The sequence below is a fragment of the Rhodotorula toruloides genome (genome assembly GCF_000320785.1).
Source record: "Rhodotorula toruloides NP11 unplaced genomic scaffold Scaffold9, whole genome shotgun sequence".
NCBI classification, from domain to species: domain Eukaryota; kingdom Fungi; phylum Basidiomycota; class Microbotryomycetes; order Sporidiobolales; family Sporidiobolaceae; genus Rhodotorula; species Rhodotorula toruloides.
Genome location: NW_015622969.1, coordinates 235,137 through 254,388, shown reverse-complemented (window position 1 = coordinate 254,388; position 19,252 = coordinate 235,137). Strand labels below are relative to the sequence as shown.

The following is a 19,252-nucleotide window of genomic DNA, read 5'->3' as shown; positions in this document are numbered from 1 at the left end:
TCTGCAAATCATCGTGCTTGTATCGATGTCTCCGAACTCGCGTGATTGACATTCGTCTCTTCGCCTTCGACCGTTCCCGCCTCCCGCTTGCTTCGCCGGCTTGGTCCGTCAGAATGGTTCTCTCCGCACACTAGACTCGCCCTTTCTTTCGCCAGCCTCGCTCGCACGACTTCGGTCGCCTCCGACCCGCCCAGCAAGAGGCGATGGCAGTCCCGCTGCTCGCGCCGCCTCCGCCGCGCTTCCCGCAGAGGTTCTCCAGCGACGACGGGCCAGCTCCCAAGCCTTCCATACGGTCGAGCGGGCTGGAGAGAGCTGGGACGGGAGGATCGGATGGTCGGGGTGGGGACGAGGGAAAGGTGGTGTGGGAGATCAAGACGGACAGTGAGGAGCATGTCGAGCGTCTTGGTGTGTGTTTTTGCTCTCTATCTCCTCAATTGAGCTCACGCTGCTCCCGCAGAGTCGAAGTTGCGCCAACTTCGCCAACATCCCTCGTCCTCCGACTCGGGCTACGTCTCTCATCCTCGCTCCTTTGATCCGCCGGACGACCTGAGCGACGTCGAAGAAGCCTTTACGGCCGGCGAAGGCGAGGAGGAAGATCGGGAGGCGCTGAGTGAGGCGGAAGAGGAGGGACGACCGCTGCTGTCGGCGGCGCAAGAGCCGGGAGTACTCGACTCGACGCACCGGGTAGCAGGCGAGATGCTCCCTCCAAACGCCATTGACGATGATCCGATCGCCTCGACGTCGCAGCTCGTCCCTCGCGCCCCTTCCTCCCGAATCAGCTTCAACCAGTCTGTCCGCATCTCGAGCGGGATTCGCTCTTCTTCTCGCACACACCGGCACAGACACGCCGACCACTCTGCACCAGCCCCAGCCGCCACCGAACGAACCTCCCTCCTCTCTGCTCAGCCACGACCCATTTCCGCACCGTCCGACTTGCTCGTTCAGGCTGTCACACCGTCTCTTCCGCCCTCTCGCTCGACGTCTCCCGCTCCTCCTCGCTCACGACGAGCATCGATGTCCTCCTCTCTCCTCAGCACCTCCTCCTTCGCGCACGTCCACTCGCCTTTTCCCTACTCCAGCTCTCCCACCTCCTACGGCGCATCCCGCTCCTCCTCACCGTGCTCGTCCATCTACGCCCCACTCCAACCACCTTCGAACCATTGCCCAAACCCGATGTGGGTCCGCCCAGCCGGTGTAGGCGCTCTCCGTCGCACAAGGTCGGGCAGCAGCCTGTCTTTCCAGGAATTTTTGCGCAACGGCGGACGCTTTCCGGATGATGAGATGGAGGACAGCGATGACGATGAGGAGTACGTCGATCCAGTCGCGGACGACGAGCCTCGAAGACTCGAGTACCGCGAGTTGGTGGAGCAGCAGAGGCTGAAGAAGGCGCGGTGGGAGGCGCGCAAAAGGCAGAAAGAGGCGCAGCGACGACGTGCTGAGTCGGCGCAGGACGAGGAAGAGCACAACGCTTCGGTGTGGGACAAGCTGGGAAGTTTGTTGGCGCTTGGAGTGGGCGGGAGAGGGTCGGCGAGGCCTTCGCCGTCGCTGGCAGGCGGAGCGGTGGACGTCCTCCGCCAGCAGCAGCATCAGCGTCGACGACCTTCGCCTCTCGCTCACGGATCGTCCGCAGACGAAGGAGACGACGCCGCGTCCCGCTCTCACCGCCGCCAACCTCGCCGCCAACCCCGTCCCGAACCGACGCTCAAGACAGAAGCGGACGTCCGCTTCGGTCCCGCTCCGGGTCGGTACTTCCGCCTCGACTGGCTCGTATACAAGCTCAAGCATCTCGTCGAGGCGGCGAAAAGGGCGCTCAGGACGGCGCTCGTCGGGTTTGAGCGGAGTAGGCGGCCGAAGGAAGAGGACGGGCGGCCATCGCTGGTTGGGTACGGCGCGGTGTGACGGATGTTGGTGGATGGGAGTCTCGTGTAGCACTAGGACACCGTGTAGCTTTCAGTACGCTCGAAGGGACAGTTTGTTGCTCATGCGCTCATGCACGTGAATGACGAGGAGGTTCCCCGCTTCGCTGGACTTGCGCAGAGGTCTGCGTGGTTGCAGCAGCACGACGCCAGTCGTACGCAGTCCTGGCAGTGCTCCACAGCGCCCGAATGAGAGGATGACGATGCGTCGTCGTCGTCGAGGCGGGCCACTCGCATCTTGTCCCACGCCCTCGCACACGACTCGCTCACCCGCACCGCAAACACAGTGAGTGCACCCAGCAAGACTATCCAGAGGCTCCTGCTGACATCTACGTCCTTGCAGTCCAACCCGTGAGTCTCGCGCTGGCCTCCCCGACCTCCCCGAACCCGCCTCTCCCCGCCTCGCTCAACCACCGCACACACACCGCGCGCGCGGGTGGGACCTGGTGCACAGGGTAGCTGAGGAGTCGTACAGGCTGTGGACGGAGCTGGACGGGTTCAAGCAGTCCCGTTGTCGCGCGGGAAAAGATCGCTTATCCTGTCCCCCTCTCGTCGTCTCGTCCCCTCTCTCGTCATCGACTGCGGCTGTCGCTCGTCTCGTCCACCGCGCACCGCTCTTCCTCCTTGACCAGCAACAGCTTCAGCTCAGCAACAATGGCAACCGCCCAGCAAAAGTTCGACTACTACATCTCGCAGGTTGACAAGGAGGTCAGTCGCTCGTCATCAAAAGGATGCCCAGCTCGCATCGCCTCGTCTCGCTTGGAAACTCGTTGCTGACTGTCTCTGCCCTTCCCACAGCTCTCGAAGTACCCTGTGCGTGCGCAGCGTGTGCATTCGGAGATCCCGAGCTGACCTCCATTTGCCCGCAGACCCTCAACAGGCTCGAGGCGCAGACTTCCATCCCCAAGGCGTACGCCGTCCTCGGTGTCGGCGCCCTCTTCTCCACCTTCATCTTCTTCAACATCTTTGCCGGCTTCCTCTCGAACCTCCTCGGCTGGGCCCTCCCCGCCTACTTCTCCCTCAAGGCTCTCGAGTCCCCCGGCCATGACGACGATGTCCAGTGGCTCACCTACTGGGTGATCTTCGGGTCCTTCACCTTCATCGAGAGCCTCATTTCGGTCGTCGCATGGTACGTACCGTCTCAGAACCGTCGAAGCGACCTTGGGCGACCGCTGACCCTCCCGGACTCTCTCCTCCGCTTGCACTCCCGTTGCGCCCGTTTCTGTCGCAGGTTCCCTTACTACTACGTCGTCAAGTCCCTTTTCATCCTGTACCTCACCCTCCCCTCGACCCGCGGCGCCATCGTCGTCCACGACAAGCTCTTCAAGCCCCTCCTCACCCAGCGCAAGACCCCCGCTACCTCGACCACCACGACCACCCCCGTCGCTGCCGCTCAGTAAATCTCCCCCCTCTCGCTCGTCATTGTAGCCGATAGGCTCTCGCCTCATACGGACGAATCACCCCCTCGTCTCGGACACACACCTACCCTCTGCTCTTTCCGACCTTTCCCGTGCTCCGCCCTCGCCCTCCTCACACTACATAGTGCCGTTTCTTTACCCCTACAACCTCCTCCTCTTGTCGATTCTCCCTTCCGCGAATGACACTAAAGCAGTTCTTCCCTCACTTCGCCGCGCTCACTGCTTGGCTTCGAGAGATGCCCGCTGGAGATGGGCAAGCTGGAGTACAGTACAGGTCTAGATAGGAGAGATGCAAGAGGATCTACGTGAAGCGAGGCAGGCATGCAAGTAATACAATGACAAGGGGAGAGCAAACTTCAGATCCGACACGAACGCACAGCGCACAGCACGGGCACACTCAGAACGACAACCCCATCCTCCTTCGAATCTCCTTCGCGACCGCCCTCCTTTCCTCCCTCGCTCCGCCACGCCCGCTCGTCGGGTCCCCCTTGAGGATACTCTGGTTCTCGTTTGCCCGGCGGATGAGGTACGGCAGGCCTTGTTCGAGGTTTGCGTAGGGGGTGTATTTGACGACGAGAGGGAGGAGGGAGGGGTCTGCGGAGGACGGCGGAGGGCGGAGGAGGTTGACGAGCGTGATGGTCAGGTTGTCGGACATGCCTGCAACGTGCGGTCGAGTCTCGTCAGTCACGGAGCGTCCTCATCGATTGCGAGTCAAGGCAAACGCACCCATGAGCTGGCCGAAAGCGACGCGGCCGCGCAACCGCTCGTCGACCTCGAGCCCGCCGTCCATCTCCTTCGCAAGACCGTCTTCCCGCAACGCCTCGAGGAACCGCTTCATGCTCGTCCCGTTGTGACTCGCAAGACAGACGCCAACGCCAGCTGACGACCCTTCCTTCTTGAGGTTCTCGACGAGACGCTTTTCGAGCAAGGCGGCGCACTCGTCGTAGCACTTGTCCGTCTCGGCCTTCGAGTCCCACACGACGCACGGCTCGCCCGCCTCAAACGCCGGCGTACCCTGATGCCGCTTCCGCTCTGACTCCTGGTACGCGCCGCGAACGAGCTTGGCACCGAATGCGTACCCGTTCGCATCGGCGTGCTCGAGTGCGGCAGCGATCTTGTCGGGCGTGTCGCGGCGGTAGCACTGGTAGGTGTTGTAGACGATCGGTGCGGCGGAGGGCGAGTCGAAGCGATTGAACTCCTCGCTGAGGAGGTCGCAAAAGCGGTCGATGGCAGGCTGGAACCAACTCTGCTCTGCGTCGACGAGGAGACGGACGCCGTGCGTGCGAGCTTCGGACGCGACCTTGCGCAGGCCGTCAAAGAGCTTGTCGAGGAGCTCGTGGTCCTCGGCTGTGAGCTCGGGAGCGTCGGGGAAGGGGATGGACGAGGGAAGGCGGCCGCCTCGGGCGACCGTCGTGCTGCTCGTGAGTGCCGTCGAGGCGCGCGCGAGGATGGAGGCGTCGTAGATCAACCCAGAGAGCTTGATGGCGAGGAGAGAGGGCTTGATAGACGAGGCGGGAGCAGAGGGAGCGGGCGAAGGCGCGAGGCGAGCTGCCTCGGCGACGGCGGTCGTGATCTCGTTCAGCGCGGCCTGGTCGATTCCTCCGCCCGACTTGGCAGACCCGAGAGGCGCTTCTGCGCTGTAGTTGAGCATCACGCCAATCTATCGCGCAGGAAAAGCGTTAGCCGAAGGGTATCGCGACGAGCCGAGGGAGCGATACGTACGCCGCGCTCTGCATACTGCTTGACAGTCTCTGCGCATCCTGGCACAGACTCGCCACCGACAAAGACCTTGTAAAAGGTGTGGTCCATGCCCTGCGAATGCGAAAGGTTAGCCTCCTCCCTTCGCAACGAAGGAAGTCGACGCACGAAGGCAAAGACCGCCCAGACGGCAGGGCCGAGGAGAGGGATGTTGTCGTTCGCCCACTGCAGCTTGCCGAGCATCCACGGTCCCATCTCGACGAGCATCGACTGCTCCGAAACCGCGTAGACGACCCATTGACGAACGAGGTCGGACAAGTTGGCGGCGGTCAGGTGGGCGGTCGTGCGTGCGAGGACAGATGGGTCGAGGGCGGAGAGAGGGTCGTTCGGGTTCAGGTGCGCAGGGATAAGGGGAGTGTCGTCGGAAGAACCTGACGAGGCGAGAAGTGCACCTCCAGCGACGACAGCGGCGCCGGCGGCCAGGGCGATCCGTCGGTTCGAGTTGGCGGTCTTCCCGAAGGGGTTCTGCGCCGCCTTAGTCGCATCCGAGGCCAGCGAGTGGGTCGTGCGCGGAGGTCGGGAGGAGTGAAGTCGGCGAGCGATGTTCTTGCCAGTGTCGCGCGCGACGTGTGAGGGGGCCTGGCGGGCGAGAGCGTGCACTCCGAGAGTCGTCGAGCGGAGCATCGTCTGGCAGAGCGAAGAGAGTGGATGAGAAGAGCGCTGGAGGAGGAAAAGGAGCTTCGGCGGCCGCACACCGCGAGTATCGCGATTTGCGTTGGCCGAAAAGACAGGGTGCAATCGTCGTGAGCCGATGCAAACCGAGAGAAGGACTACCAGATCAAGCAGGTCGAGCCAGAAAGCCTCGAACTTGGCCAGGTAAACTTGGCCTTCCTAAGCGCCGGCAAGCCAGTGCGCTCGCTCGCTGGAATGCCCTTGTCGTCGTTCGGGCGCTTCCATCGACGTCTGTAGCTCAAAAGGCTCCTGCCGCGCCTCGCAGAACGGCGCAGCGATGTCAAGAGGTGACGCCGCAACGCCTTCACACTTTTCGAGCCAGTTCGCCTTATCGCCTCGTTGCTCGAAGGCCCGGGCTAAAGCGGCTGTTGGATCTCGTAGGTGATTCGATGCGCGCATGGGAAAGGCGCAAGGTGAGCCAAAGACGAGCGAGGCGATAGTAAGATTCAAGTCTGGCATCGCAAGTCGCTACGGTGGATGAGAGCCCCCTGCGTTGTAGTGACCAGGTATGCGCCGTTGTCCGTCAAAGGTTACTCTCTGAGTGAGCAGAGACATGCAAGGCAAGCGAATAGACGAGGCCGGACGCGTAGTCGCGAGCGTTGCAATGGTCGCTTCGCTCCCGCGCCCGCGACCTTCGATTGCTCTTCGAGAACTCGCAAAGCAGTGGAGCCGGACCACAGCACGGCGGTAGCGACGGGGGTTGTCGTGGTGGTCGAGGTTGCGGGGGTCTTGCGCTGGACGAGCAGGGGCTTGAAGAGCTTGTCGTGGACGACGATGGCGCCGCGGGTCGAGGGGAGGGTGAGGTACAGGATGAAGAGGGACTTGACGACGAAGTAGTAAGGGAACCTGCAACGCAAACGAGCGAAAACGAGGTGTGGAAGGAGGCGAAGATTCGGGAGGTCAGCGGTCCGCCAAGGTTGTTTCAACGGTTCTGGGTCGTTACGCACCATGCGACGACCGAGATGAGGCTCTCGATGAAGGTGAAGGACCCGAAGATCACCCAGTAAGTGAGTCACTCGATCTTCGCCGTGGCCGGCGGATTCGAGGATCTTGAGGGAGAAGCAGGCGGGGAGGGCCCAGTCGAGGCGCTCCCAAGAACAGCAATCTCGTGCATTCGGGAAAGGAGCGGGAGAGAGCTGCAGCGGGAGAAGCGAAACCAAGGCGAGCTCGCCAGACCAGTCTCTCTCTGCTCCAGGCCGTATGAGGTGAACTGCGATTGACAAGCTGAAAACTGACGGGGTGAAGAAGCGAACGAAGGTGGGGTAACGTGGCTGAGGAAGAGAGGGAAGGGCAAGACGAGAGTCGGAAGCGGGGACGGAGGGTATCGACAAGAAAGGATGGCGGACGAGTCGTCAAGACATGGGTCAAAGCTAGAGCAGGCACCGCCTACTGCAATCCGTTGGTCGGTGCGCCACCGTGAGGCGTGAGAACGGGGTGCGGCTGGCCTTGCTGCGGGATGGGCGACTGAGGCTGAGAGGGAGGGAGCGGAGTCGACGAGTTCGAGTGCTGCGCGTCGGCGAGGCGAGCCTCGAGCGAGCGGAGGAGCTCTTCCTTCGCGAGAAGCTCTTGCCTGCGCTCGGCAAGTTCGCGCTGAGTGCGGAGCTCGAGCTCGCGCAGCTTGTCCTCTGTTTGCAGGCAGGGTCGATCGGTCAGTCTCGTCGCCTCAGTGCTGTATGGGAACTTGGACGCACCCTCGCGTTTGAGCTGCTCCTCCTTGATGCGCACGCTCTGCGTCGCCAAGTCCTCGGGGTTGACGCTCGCGTCCTGGCCTGCTCCGTACCCGGCGCCCATTGAGTCGCCGACGAGGCTGCGAGACAGCTTTTCAGATCGGAACGTCTCGTAGAGGAAGTCTGTGTCGAGTCGGAATGCGTGCGAATCGAGAGCAGGAGAGGAAGTGAGACAAGCGGCGAGTCAGTGCCGCTCCTCTTTGCTCGTGGGCGCCAATTGACGTACCGTGCTGTCGTTCAAATCCAACGGCGAGGGGAGGTATGCGTGCAGAGATGGAAGAGGAGAACGGAAGTCAGCGCTGCAAACATCTCTCTCCAAAAATCGCCTCGCCGCACCGTGATCTCCTTGACGTCGTGGAGGTGGGTCTGGAGAAGAGCGGTACGAAGGCGCTGGAAGTCGCTGTGCTGAGGGTTGTCGACCTCGACGATGCCCCACGGATACCGCCTCGCGCGGACGGGCTGGCCGTTAACCTCGACTTCCTCCTCGGATCCGACGATGGCGAAAGGCATGAGCGCCTGCGTTACGCAACTGGTCAGCTCTGCGCAATCGGCTTGCGCTCCTGTACGCACCCTGAGCTCGCTGTTCTCCTGGATCGTGTCCTCGTCGTCCTCCTCGGCGTCGTAGGGGAAGTTGTAAATGGGGATGCTGTAGTACTCGATGTCCTCCATCACGCGGCGCTTGAAGTCGTGCAACTCGCTCGGGGTGAGCGAATCGGCCTTGCCGATGACGGGGATGACATTGACGCGAGGAGCGAGGCGGCGCATGAGCTCGATGTCGAGTTCGCGGAGGCTGGGCGATGATCGTGGTCAGCGCGCCACTACCCTTCAGGCCAACAAGCCGGACTCACGCGTGACCGGTAGGCGTGATGAAGTAGAGGAGAGCGTGAACGCGGTTGTCGCGGAAGCGAGGGTTACGCTTGATCCTGCTCTCCTCGGCAAGGATGTCGTCGTACTGCCGCTCGAGGTAACCCATGATCTCGTTGAAGCTGGTGAGATCCTGATCGTCAGCTCGGGTCTGTTTTGCGGCAGCAGGAGGGGACACACGTGAACTCGTTGTCAATCTGGTCGCCAAAGCCAGGCGTGTCGACGACGGTGAGCGAGACGCGAACGCCGTCCTCCTCGAGCTCTGTGGGATCGTAAGGGTGTCAGCTCGTGGTGGTTTCGTGACCACACGCTCATCCACTCACCGACTTGGACAGGGTTGATGCGGATGCCCGACTCGAGGTGAGCCTCCTCCGGCGCAACCGGCTGCTGGTGCTGGATGAGTGGCTGCTCGCACAGCGTGTTCACGAAAGTCGTGCGGCCGGTGCCGGACTGGCCTGTATGCGCGCGGAAGAATCGGTTCAAGGTCAGCTAGAGGAGCGGGGGAGGCGCAGGGTGCCGACACCGCTGTGGCAGTTCGAACGCGTGAAGGAACGCACCGACGACCATGATGGTGAGCTGCACGCCCTTGACCTTGCGCCTGGCGGCGAAGCTGGAGGGTCCTGCCATCCTGCGAGTCGAGTTGGAGAGTATCGAGGCCTGGTCGCCGAGAGGGGTGCTGGTGAATCCGCTCATTCAGCTCCTGTGCTCTAGAACGCGCTCTGGGACAGCCTCGAGTTCAGTAAGGGGGCACAGCGCGTGTGCGACGGCGGAGAGATGGGCGGGTGAGGTGGAGTGCTGTGGGAGAGGGAGGACAGGACTCGAGAGAACGCCAGACTCACTGTGCGAGACGTAGCGAGGTCCGTAGCAGCTTCACAAGCACCGGCAGCCAATGCCACGCTTCAGGACGACGAGGATCGACCACACTCGCCAACTCCTCTCCGAAAGTCGACCAGGAGGAGAAGCGGCCTGAACACACTGGAGCAGTGCTCCTTTTGCAGAATGCGAGACGCAGAAGTATACCAAAGCTAGAAGTCTACAACAGGGTGCGGAAGCCGAGGAGAGCCGTCGAAAGACGAGGCAACCTCCGAGAGATCCGTCCGTATACCGCCATCCACTCCTCTCCTCCGTTGTGCGAGACGCCTCAAGCCTGCCCAGCCTTCTCCTCCGCAGCCTTGCGCTTGATGAGGTTCAGCGCCGAGCCCTCGCGGATCCACTCGACCTGGTCCTTCGACAACCCGTGAACCGTCTTGATCACCTTCTCCGACCCGTCAGCCTTCTTGACGACGACGTCGACGTCGGCATTGAGGTTGCCTCGAAGGAGATCGTCGAGGCCGCGAGTCGAAACGACGTCGCCGGCATCGATGAGCGAGTAGTCGGCATCGTTGGCGAAGGTGAGGGGGAGGACACCCTGCTTCGTCAAGTTCGTACGGTGAATGCGGGCGAACGAGCGGGCGAGGATGACCTTGCAGTTGAGGAAGCGGGGCTGCAAGGACGCGTGCTCGCGAGCCGAGCCTTCGCCGTAGTTGTGCTGCGGCAGGCGAAGCTGTCAGTGTTTGAGCGACGCTGGAGGTACTGAGCGCCCACGCACATCGGTGACGATCATCCAAGGCTGTCCTCGCGCCTTGTACTTCTTCGCAACCTCCGGGATCGTGCCCTCCTCGCCGCTCTCAAAGTCTATCGCCGAGTTGACGCGGCCGGTCTGGTCGTTCGTCGCGCCGATGAAGGTGTTCTCGCTGTGAGCCGTCCACGCACAGGAATTAGCGGGCCATGCTCGAAGGCGTGGAAGAGGCGGGACACGGTCGCGACGTACGCGAGGTTCGAAAGGTGACCCTTGTACTTCAACCACTTGCCCGCCGCCGAGATCTCGTCGGTCGTGCACTTGCCCCTGATCCTCAACAAGCACCTCAAGTCGTCAAACTCGAGCTTCTTAGACGAGTCGGCGAAAGCCTCGGGAGGGAAGTGAGGCTCGAAGGGTGCGAGGAGCTCGAGGCGGGTCGAGGTGGGAGAGATGGCGAGAGGAGTGGAGGGGACGGGTTCAGGAGTAGGGCGAGGGAGGTAGGTCGTGTTGCCGGCGGTGAAGCCAGACTGGGGTAGCTTGTCACCAGTCGGCGGGTCAAACTTGAAAGGCTTGCCCTCCGAGTCGAGTAGCTCGTCGTGTCGCGGGTCGAACGAGAGCTTGCCGGAGAAGGCCATCGCGGTCACGATGTCGGGGGAGGCAAGGAAGTTCATCGTCAAGCGGTTGCCGTCGTTGCGAGCCTTGAAGTTGCGGTTGAACGAGGTGAGGATGGCTGTGGAGGTCAACAATCATGAAGATCGTCAGCCAACGCCGTTCAGCGATAGGAAGACGAGGCAGCGGAGCGACGACCCACCGTTCTCCTCGCCCTTCTTCTCCTCGCGCTCCCACTGACCGATGCAGGGTCCGCAAGCATTCGCAAGAACCTGACCGCCGACAGCCTCGAGGTCCGCCTTGAGGCCGTCGCGCTCGATGGTCGCGTTGATGAGCTCAGAGCTGCGAGGGACGCAACGGTGAGACGCGTGCACGAGAAGGGAGAAAGGCACGAGGACGCACCCGGGCGTGACCATGAAGCTGCTCTTGACCGAGAGACCCTTGGCCTTTGCCTGCCTCGCGATACTCGCCGCGCGCGCCATATCCTCATACGACGAGTTGGTGCACGAGCCGATCAACGCCGCGCTCAACTCGTCCTTCCACCCCTTCTCCTTGACCAGTCCGCCAAACTTGCTCAGCGAAGTACTCAAGTCAGGCGTGAAAGGTCCGTTGAGCTTCGGCTCGAGCGTCGAGAGGTCGATCGAGACGTGTTGATCGTACTCGCAGCCCTTGTCGGGCGAGAGGAACCCTGCGGCCTGCGCCTTGTCCGCCTCGTCCGCGACCGGTCCGCGGTTCGTCGCGTGCAGGTAGCGGCGCATGTTGTCAGAGTAAGGGAAAGTCGAAGTCGTAGCGCCCATCTCGGCACCCATGTTGGCGATGGTGGCGAGTCCGGTCGCGCCCATGCGCTCAACACCTTCGCCGTAGTACTCGATGATCGAGCCCGTTCCTCCTCGAACCGAGAGACGGCCGACGACCTCGAGGATGACGTCCTTGGCCGAGCACCAGCCCGACAGCTCGCCCTTGAGCTCGACACCGATCAGCTTCGGCGCCTTGAGCTCCCAGGGCGTCGCAGTCATCGCGTCGACGGCGTCAGCTCCTCCGACACCAATCGCAATCGCGCCGAGACCGCCAGCGTTGGGCGTGTGCGAGTCGCAGCCGAGCATAAGGAGACCGGGAGCCGAGTAGTCTGCAAAATGGGACGGAGTCAGCTCTGCTCGACTACTCTGTTGATGAGCGCCGATCGAGAACTTAAGGCCGCACCCCGGCGCAACAAGGGAGCAGAGTGTGGCCTGATGAGACGAAACTCACTCTCGAGGACAATCTGGTGGATGATACCACTGCCCGGGCCCCAGAACTCGATGCCGTACTTCTTCGCCGCCGACTCAAGGAAGTCAAACACCTCCTTGTTCGACATGACGGACCTCTGGCATGGTGAAACACAGGCTGTGAGCGAAGTTCTCTCGCAAGGATCCGCAAGGAAGAGCGACGAGCTCCACCGGCTGAGCTCCGGACCGCTCGCTCACCTTCAAGTCTGCCTCTGCGCCCTCGTACGCCGAGATCAGGTGGTCGCAGTGGATCGAAACGGGGACGGCGGTGGCTTCACGGCCGCAAGTCGAGAATTGGAGGATGGCCATCTGGGCGGAGGCATCTGCCCGGGTGTGCGACGGTTAATTCAGCTCTCGAGGAGTACAGAGAGCGAGCGCTACGCACCTTGCAAGGCGACACGGTCTGGGCGGAGCTTCAAGTGCTTCTCGCCGCGGATGGGGTCTCCGCCCGCGAGTCCCTCCTCGACATTGACGAGATGGGAGTAGACAATCTTCTCGGCGAGCGAGAGTGGCCGGTTGAGGACCTTGCGGACCTGCTCGAGCTGGCGGAGGAGGTGAGGGTACGGCGGCGTGATGGACTTGAAGTCGCGAGGAGGCGGCGGCGGGTACGACGAGGTGTGCGTGGCGAGCGAGCGCGAGAGGCGCGCGTGTGCGACTCGCTGCAGCGGTCTCCTGGCGTGCAGCATCCTTTCCCAGCGAGTAGAGCGAGGCGGACGAGGTCGAGTGGCTGCCGGCGATAGCGGAGCGAAAAAGATTCGCAACGAGACTCATTGGCTGGGGCAATGAAGGGCTTTCTAGGATTCACTGGGATGAGCAGGCACTCGTGCAACTCTCGAAGAACTCGCGGAAGAAGAGGGAGAGCGCTGCAGGAGGTTGCGGGATCTATATCGACATTCGTTTGACGAGGGGCACCCGGTTACACATGCACAGTCTTGCCGCCTGCGCGCAGTCGCTCCTCAAACTTGGCAAACTCGTCTTCCGCAACCGCCTCTTCGGGACCGAGGACCTGCGGGAGACGGAGGAGAGAAAATCAGTTTCGAGGAGGAGCGACGAGTCGGCGGTCGACAAACGCACCTGCTCAACCTCCTTGACCTCTGAGCGCGCGAAACGTTACAGACGAACAGAAAATCGCTCAGCTCGAGCGACTGCAACCGGGCAAAGATCTCGCGTCACGCACCAGGGATGTAGTGCATGAGCATGCGCTCGATGCCGCTCTTGAGCGTGACCGCCGAGCTCTCGCAGCCCCTGCAACTACCCTTCAGGCTCAGCTTGACGACGCCCGAGTCCTCGTCGAACCCTCGGTACTCGATGTCTCCTCCGTCCTCCATGATGGCCGGCCGAACCCGCGTCTCCAGCAACTCCTTGATCATCGCGACGACCTCGGTGTCGGTGTCGAGAATCCGCGTGTCCTCCGCTCCGCTTTCCTTGCCCTCCTCGAAGAGTGGTCGGCCGGACGTAAAGTGCTCCATGATGATCGAGTAAATCTCGGGCTTCAACTCGCTCCACTTGGCATCCACAGACTTGTTGACCGAAATGAAGTCGGGTCCGAAGAAGACGGAGCGTACGTCGGGGAGGTGGAAGAGGCGGTCGGCGAGAGGGGAAGAAGCGGCGGCACCGGCATCGAGGAACTCGTGTGTGCCCGTAGGCGACACGGCCTGGCCGGGGATGAACTTGAGCGAGTCGGTGTTGGGCGTCGTCTCGGTCTGGATGAACATGGTACGGCGCTGCGAGCCTGTCCATCCGCGAACGGAACAGTCGAGATGAGGTCAGCCGAGGTCGAATGGGCACGCCACGCTGGCTTGAGGGAGGGAGTGCGCGCACCTGCGAGATGCCATGCTGCCGGAGACCTCGCTGAAGCCAACCGCGGCCTGCTCAACGTCGAGACGAGCGAGGAAGAGGCGGCGGCGAACGAGCGAGTCGAATGGAAGGAGCGGGCGCCCGCGGTCGCAGTTAGTGCGGCCGGAGTGGCTCGGATGCACAGTGCGCGTGCAGTGCCAGCAACGGCGGTACGAGCAGCAGCAGGAGACGCCATGGTGTGTGAGGACGAAGGGAGAGTCGCTCGGAGAGAAAGAATCGGCAAGGCGTCGACTGGTCAACTCGCTCTGTTGGGGCCAGGAATGTCGGATTGCGCTATTTGAGAGTGTACTGGGAATTGTCCTATTGTCTACGCAGCACCCGGAGGGAGTTGATGCCCTGTCCGCTTCATCGAACCAACTCTCTCACTCAATCTCACCTGGCCAACACGCTTGACTGGACTCGCTGAAGCGCTGCTGGACTCCACACAACCGTTCTCACGCCCTTCTGACCGCCTACGCCCGCGCACACCTCCTCCTTCGGCTCCCCACCCCTCTCCCGCTCGATGTCGCGAATCGCAACAAAACGGCTGCAGAAGGAGCTCGCAGAACTGCAGCAGAAGGGTCCGCCGGCGGGGTGCAGGCTGATACAGGCGGAGAACTTGGAGGAATGGGTCATTGCGCTGCAAGTCTTGGGCGAGAGTGTCTACGAAGGGGGTGAGTTCGCTCGCTCACTAATTTGTTGAATTGCTCCGTTGACGCTTTGACGTGCGCAGAGGAATTCGCACTGGTGCGCAAGCGTTCATCGACAAGACGAACACCAGAAGCTGATTTGCCCTCCCCTTCGCTTCTTTGCCTATACTCTGCGTGGACCGCAGCGCTTCCGTTTCTCGACCAGCTATCCCATCGACGTGAGGACACGCTCTTTGACCCCGTCACGGCGACTCGTGCTGACTCGCCGGTCGTTCGCCGGTCGTCCTCGCAGTCCCCCGAAGTCACTTTCCTCACGACCTCTCCCTTCCGACCGCCCGAACATCCTCACGTCTACACGAATGGGTGCGTCGTGCCTAGGGCTCAGTGACAGCTTTGAGTGCTGAGGCTGATCGAACCGGCCGGCCATGAGCAGACACATCTGCGCTTCGGTTCTCGGCAGCGGTGCGTCCATGCGAATTCGTCATGCCTGTACGTGGCCATCACTGACTCTGGGCTGTTCGGTCTACCTCGTGAACGCACAGGCTGGTCCCCGGTCTTGAACGTCCAAAGCCTTCTCCTGTTCGTCGCATTTCCCTCGCTTTCCTCGTTCTGTGACGGCTGACCTCGTCTTCCTTGCCTGGTGCCTGAACAGCACTATGCAGTCGATGCTCGCAAGCTGCAAGAAGAAGGAGCTGCCGCCTGATAACGACAGGTGCGTTTCAGTTCCGCCTTCGCCTGCGCACCGTGCATGTCGACCTGCTGCACTCGCGGTGCTGGGGAGAACGCATAGGAGGACTGATGCATGTTCCGTCGCAGATACATCCGGAACGCACCCAAGTCGCCCAAAGATACCCGATGGCACGTACGAGTTGACGCCTGCCGAGAACATCTGCTAACTCTCGCTTCGTCCGTCTCGCAGGGCATATCACGATGGTACGACACGCTCCAGAAAGGTTCAGTCAGCTCAGAAGAACCGTTGAATTGACGCCCAATACTCTCGCAGATACCGTCTGAGTCCGCCTCAACTGCCTCCGACTCTTCCGCCCGCTCGCCGCCTCGCATCTCGCCTTTCATCCGTCTCTCGCATTCGATACCCGCACCCTCTGACACCCCTGTACCACTCGCCGCCTTTCCTCACACGCACCACCTTTCGCCGCACCTTCGCCGCAACCCGCACCTCCGGTCTCGTTTGCGACCAGCCAATCCTGCGACGTTCCCGATCTTCCCGACGCGCGTTGTCCGCTCGCGCGAGTTGACCTCCTCTCGACACAACGTCGCTTCTGCGCCACGAACGACGATAGGAGGACGAGGGGAGGGAGATGTACGAAGACTCTTGTCGGCGAGCACGGGAACGGCGAGGGAGGAGTGCGCCGACGTTGCTCGCACACTCTCCTCCTCGCTCGTCCTTCCACGCTCGCTCGGACGGCAGAACGACAGTGTTGCAACTCGCAAGATTCAAGAGCATCTCTCTCAACGCTCGTCGCCGCTCCGCCTAGCTCGCTCGTCTCGCCCCTGCTGGGCGATGCTCCTCGTGCTCGCTGCTGTATCGCTGGATTAGAAAGGGAGGGCCTCCGCTGGTTGTTCCGGGATAAGCCTCGGACAAGGATTGGAGGGAGCTGTCGCGGCCAAGGGAAGGGCGGGCGAAGACGGGTGCGCGCGGACCTGTGACACGGCTTGTCAGGTGCGCGCAAATCGACCCCGGGCTCGACTGGTCAGCGTCGGGTCAAGGTGGGGAAACACGAGCTCCTCATCCTCCCGCTCTTGCTCTCTTCTCCCTCCTCGACTCGCAAGTCGACTCGTTCGCTCAGACTACTCAGCTACACTCTCTCGCTATAGCCATGGCCGACGTCGACTACAAAGCAGTCAAGACGCACCCGATTTCGAAGCGCAACGATGGCTCGACGGGTCACAAGCCGCATTCGAACGAGGAGGAGTACAAGGAGCTGTACGAGCGCAGCATCAAGGATCCTCTGGGCTTTTGGGATGAGGTGAGCTCGTCGACCGTTCCCTAGCTGCTTGAGGAGAGGCAGAAATGCGAGGAGAACGTCGGAGGAGGAGCAGGAGATGGCGCTCGCCACGGCGTCGCTGGAAGGGCTTGCACCCTCGCGTATCGTAGCAGAGACTCTGGGCATCACGCAGAGCTGCGCGGCACCTCTTAAGGCGGTCAACTCGCTTTTCTGCAGGCGGTTGGGGGCGGAGGGCATGGTCGTCTGGCTCGCGCGCGATGGTTTCGCCTCGCAGCGGGACGAGCGGTTTCTTGGGAGCTCGAGGACAATCAAGGATTCGAATGCAACCTGGTCCGCGCAATGCGAGACGCTGAGGACGGCGCTGAAGGACATTGCGGGGACAGCGCGACGGGTTCCGAGACGCAAGAGCTGACACTCGCTCGCTCGCGCCGCAACGATGACGGAAACAGATGGCTAAGGAACACCTCTACTGGTGCGTTCTGCCTTTCTCGCACTTCCTCCGCTCGAACGAGGGTGAGGCGACGGCGACGCGAGCTGACCGCTTCCTACTCCGTTGTCCGCAACTCGCAGGCACCGCCCGTACACGACTGTCCAGGCTGGTTCCTTCACCGCAGGAGACGTCCAGTGGTTCCCCGAAGGCGGCTTGAACGTCTCGTACAACTGCGTTGACCGATGGGCGTACAAGCATCCGAATAAGGTGCGTTCCGCCGTTTCCTTCCGTTGCGGAATCGCTCGAACTGATTGCCGTAATCTGCGCAGACTGCCATCATCTGGGAGGCGGACGAGCCCGGAGAGCACGTCGAGCTCACGTACGAGCAGCTCTTCCAGGAGGTCTGCCGGACGGCCAACATCCTCAAGAGCTACGGCGTCAAGAAGGGCGACGTGGGTGCTCCACTCCCTGCGAAGATGAGCGTGTGTTGACCTTCTCCGCGAACAGACCGTCGCCATCTACCTTCCCATGGTCCCGGAAGCCGCGATCGCTTTCCTCGCGTGCGCCCGTCTTGGCGCCATCCACTCCGTCATCTTTGCCGGCTTCTCCGCCGAGTCCCTCCGCGACCGCATCGTCGACGCCAAGTCGCGCGTTGTCATCACGACAGACGAGGGCAAGCGCGGCGGCAAGACGATCGCGACCAAGTCGATTGTCGACGCCGCCCTCACCGAGTGCCCGCTCGTCGAGCACTGCCTCGTCCTCAAGCGCACCGGCGGCAACGTCAAGTGGACCGAGGGACGCGACCACTGGTGGCACGAGGAGAAGGACAAGGTCCAGCCTTACTGCCCCGTCGAGATCGTCTCGTCCGAGGACCCGCTCTTCATCCTCTACACCTCGGGCTCGACCGGCAAGCCCAAGGGTGTCGTCCACTCGACCGCCGGCTACCTCCTCGGCGCCTTCATGACGCTCAAGTACGTCTTTGACGTCCACCCCGACGACCGCTACGCCTGCATGGCCGACGTCGGCTGGATCACCGGCCACACCTACATCGTCTACGGTCCTCTCGCCAGTGAGTGCACGTGCCTATCGTGCCGAAAGAACGGACGCGCTGACTCGGTGCGCACGCAGACGGCGTCACGACCACGATCTTCGAGTCGACTCCCGTCTACCCTACCCCGTCGCGCTTCTGGGAGGTCGTCGCCAAGCACAAGCTCACCCAGTTCTACACCGCGCCGACCGCCATCCGTCTCCTCCGCCGCCTCGGCGAAGAGCACACCAAGGGACACGACCTCTCGACCCTCCGCACGATCGGGTCCGTCGGCGAGCCCATCAACCCCGAGGCATGGGAGTGGTACTGGGAGCACGTCGGCAAGAAGGAGTGCGCTGTCGTCGACACGTACTGGCAGACCGAGACCGGCTCGATCATCATCACGTTCGTCCCCGTCCCTCCTCGATTTCTCCTCTTGCGCTCTTCTTCGCTACACTTGCTGACTTTCCCACAATACAGTCCCCTCCCCGGGGCGACGAAGACCAAGCCCGGCGCAGCGACCCTTCCTTTCTTCGGCATCGACCCCGTCCTCCTCGACCCGACCACTGGCAAGGAGATCACCGGCAACGATGTCGAGGGCGTCCTCTGCGTTCGCAAGCCCTGGCCTTCGATCGCGCGCACCGTCTACGGCGACCACAAGCGCTTCCTCGACACGTACATGAACGTCTACCCCGGCTTCTACTTCACCGGTGACGGCGCTGGACGCGACCACGACGGCTACTACTGGATCCGCGGCCGTGTTGACGACGTTATCAACGTCTCTGGTCACCGCCTGTCGACCGCCGAGATCGAATCGGCGCTCATCCAGCACAACGGCGTCGCCGAGACTGCAGTCGTCGGTATCCCCGACGAACTCACCGGACAAGCCGTGGTCGCCTACGTCACCCTTAAACCCGACTTCTCGTTCGACGCTTCGGACGAGCCGGCTCTCATGAAGGAGTTGGTCCTCCAGGTCCGCAAGACGATCGGTCCTTTTGCGGCTCCGAAAAAAATGGCACGTTTTTATCGTTCTCTGAACCCTCCCCAGGCTCAAACGAGTCTATGTGATGCCCTGTGCGAAGTCTGGGGCGGAACGGAGGCCTTGGGCCCGAACGGCGGTTTCCGGACCGCGGAGCTGACTCCTTTCCCTTCGTAGGTACTCGTAAACGACCTCCCGAAGACGCGCAGCGGGAAGATTATGCGCAGAATTTTGGTACGTGTTGTTCTGAGCCGCTGGAAGCGTTCTGCGACGTCTCCGGGAGTGTCCCGACCTCCCCGGTGTCCTGGAGACTCGCGGTCTCCCCCACGTCTTCCCACGCCGCCCCGCGCCTCCCCAGACACTGACAGCCGTTCTACACACACAGCGCAAGATCTCCGCTAACGAGGCGGACCAGCTCGGCGACCTCTCGACGCTTGCCGACCCTTCCGTCGTCGACCAGATCAAGGAGAAGTTCGCCTCTGTCCCGGCTAAGTAGGCGCACTCGGCTCGCATCGCTACTTTCAACTGTCGCCATTAATTCGCCAAGCTACTCACAAGGCCGCCAAGTCGCATCGT

The 19,252-nt window shown here is 62.2% G+C and overlaps 8 protein-coding genes across 8 annotated transcripts; 4 read left to right on the top strand and 4 right to left on the bottom strand.

The window, feature by feature from the left end:
- Positions 1-203: 203 nt before the first annotated feature.
- Positions 204-1,899, top strand: RHTO_08034 (uncharacterized protein; the record flags this gene model as incomplete). Its single annotated transcript, XM_016421688.1, has 2 exons — positions 204-405; positions 458-1,899. The coding sequence occupies 2 exons, from the start codon at positions 204-206 to the stop codon at positions 1,897-1,899; spliced, it is 1,644 nt and encodes a 547-aa protein (XP_016273800.1).
- Positions 1,900-2,570: 671 nt separating this feature from the next.
- Positions 2,571-3,351, top strand: RHTO_08033 (protein YOP1; the record flags this gene model as incomplete). Its single annotated transcript, XM_016421687.1, has 4 exons — positions 2,571-2,624; positions 2,715-2,729; positions 2,786-3,034; positions 3,148-3,351. 4 exons carry the CDS (start codon positions 2,571-2,573, stop codon positions 3,349-3,351), a joined length of 522 nt encoding a protein of 173 aa, XP_016273799.1.
- A 380-nt stretch (positions 3,352-3,731) lies between these two features.
- RHTO_08032 (proline dehydrogenase) lies at positions 3,732-5,716 on the bottom strand (the record flags this gene model as incomplete). The annotated part of the gene is made up of 4 exons (XM_016421686.1): positions 3,732-3,991; positions 4,061-4,994; positions 5,057-5,146; positions 5,201-5,716. The coding sequence occupies 4 exons, from the start codon at positions 5,714-5,716 to the stop codon at positions 3,732-3,734; spliced, it is 1,800 nt and encodes a 599-aa protein (XP_016273798.1).
- A 1,434-nt stretch (positions 5,717-7,150) lies between these two features.
- On the bottom strand, positions 7,151-8,982 carry RHTO_08031 (Septin; the record flags this gene model as incomplete). Its single annotated transcript, XM_016421685.1, has 9 exons — positions 7,151-7,389; positions 7,456-7,614; positions 7,718-7,721; positions 7,828-8,007; positions 8,062-8,281; positions 8,340-8,477; positions 8,536-8,617; positions 8,679-8,810; positions 8,913-8,982. The coding sequence occupies 9 exons, from the start codon at positions 8,980-8,982 to the stop codon at positions 7,151-7,153; spliced, it is 1,224 nt and encodes a 407-aa protein (XP_016273797.1).
- A 514-nt stretch (positions 8,983-9,496) lies between these two features.
- On the bottom strand, positions 9,497-12,473 carry RHTO_08030 (aconitate hydratase; the record flags this gene model as incomplete). The annotated part of the gene is made up of 8 exons (XM_016421684.1): positions 9,497-9,883; positions 9,944-10,088; positions 10,166-10,643; positions 10,725-10,864; positions 10,925-11,648; positions 11,771-11,885; positions 11,986-12,110; positions 12,173-12,473. 8 exons carry the CDS (start codon positions 12,471-12,473, stop codon positions 9,497-9,499), a joined length of 2,415 nt encoding a protein of 804 aa, XP_016273796.1.
- A 230-nt stretch (positions 12,474-12,703) lies between these two features.
- RHTO_08029 (NifU-like protein) lies at positions 12,704-13,819 on the bottom strand (the record flags this gene model as incomplete). The annotated part of the gene is made up of 4 exons (XM_016421683.1): positions 12,704-12,793; positions 12,862-12,881; positions 12,965-13,519; positions 13,609-13,819. 4 exons carry the CDS (start codon positions 13,817-13,819, stop codon positions 12,704-12,706), a joined length of 876 nt encoding a protein of 291 aa, XP_016273795.1.
- A 327-nt stretch (positions 13,820-14,146) lies between these two features.
- On the top strand, positions 14,147-15,287 carry RHTO_08028 (ubiquitin-conjugating enzyme E2 W; the record flags this gene model as incomplete). Its single annotated transcript, XM_016421682.1, has 10 exons — positions 14,147-14,297; positions 14,357-14,370; positions 14,459-14,491; positions 14,566-14,636; positions 14,707-14,735; positions 14,816-14,852; positions 14,926-14,985; positions 15,090-15,131; positions 15,193-15,206; positions 15,277-15,287. The coding sequence occupies 10 exons, from the start codon at positions 14,147-14,149 to the stop codon at positions 15,285-15,287; spliced, it is 462 nt and encodes a 153-aa protein (XP_016273794.1).
- An 824-nt stretch (positions 15,288-16,111) lies between these two features.
- Positions 16,112-19,172, top strand: RHTO_08027 (acetyl-CoA synthetase; the record flags this gene model as incomplete). The annotated part of the gene is made up of 9 exons (XM_016421681.1): positions 16,112-16,261; positions 16,690-16,712; positions 16,811-16,937; positions 17,000-17,122; positions 17,178-17,739; positions 17,799-18,102; positions 18,178-18,712; positions 18,854-18,910; positions 19,062-19,172. 9 exons carry the CDS (start codon positions 16,112-16,114, stop codon positions 19,170-19,172), a joined length of 1,992 nt encoding a protein of 663 aa, XP_016273793.1.
- Between the last annotated feature and the right edge of the window lie 80 nt (positions 19,173-19,252).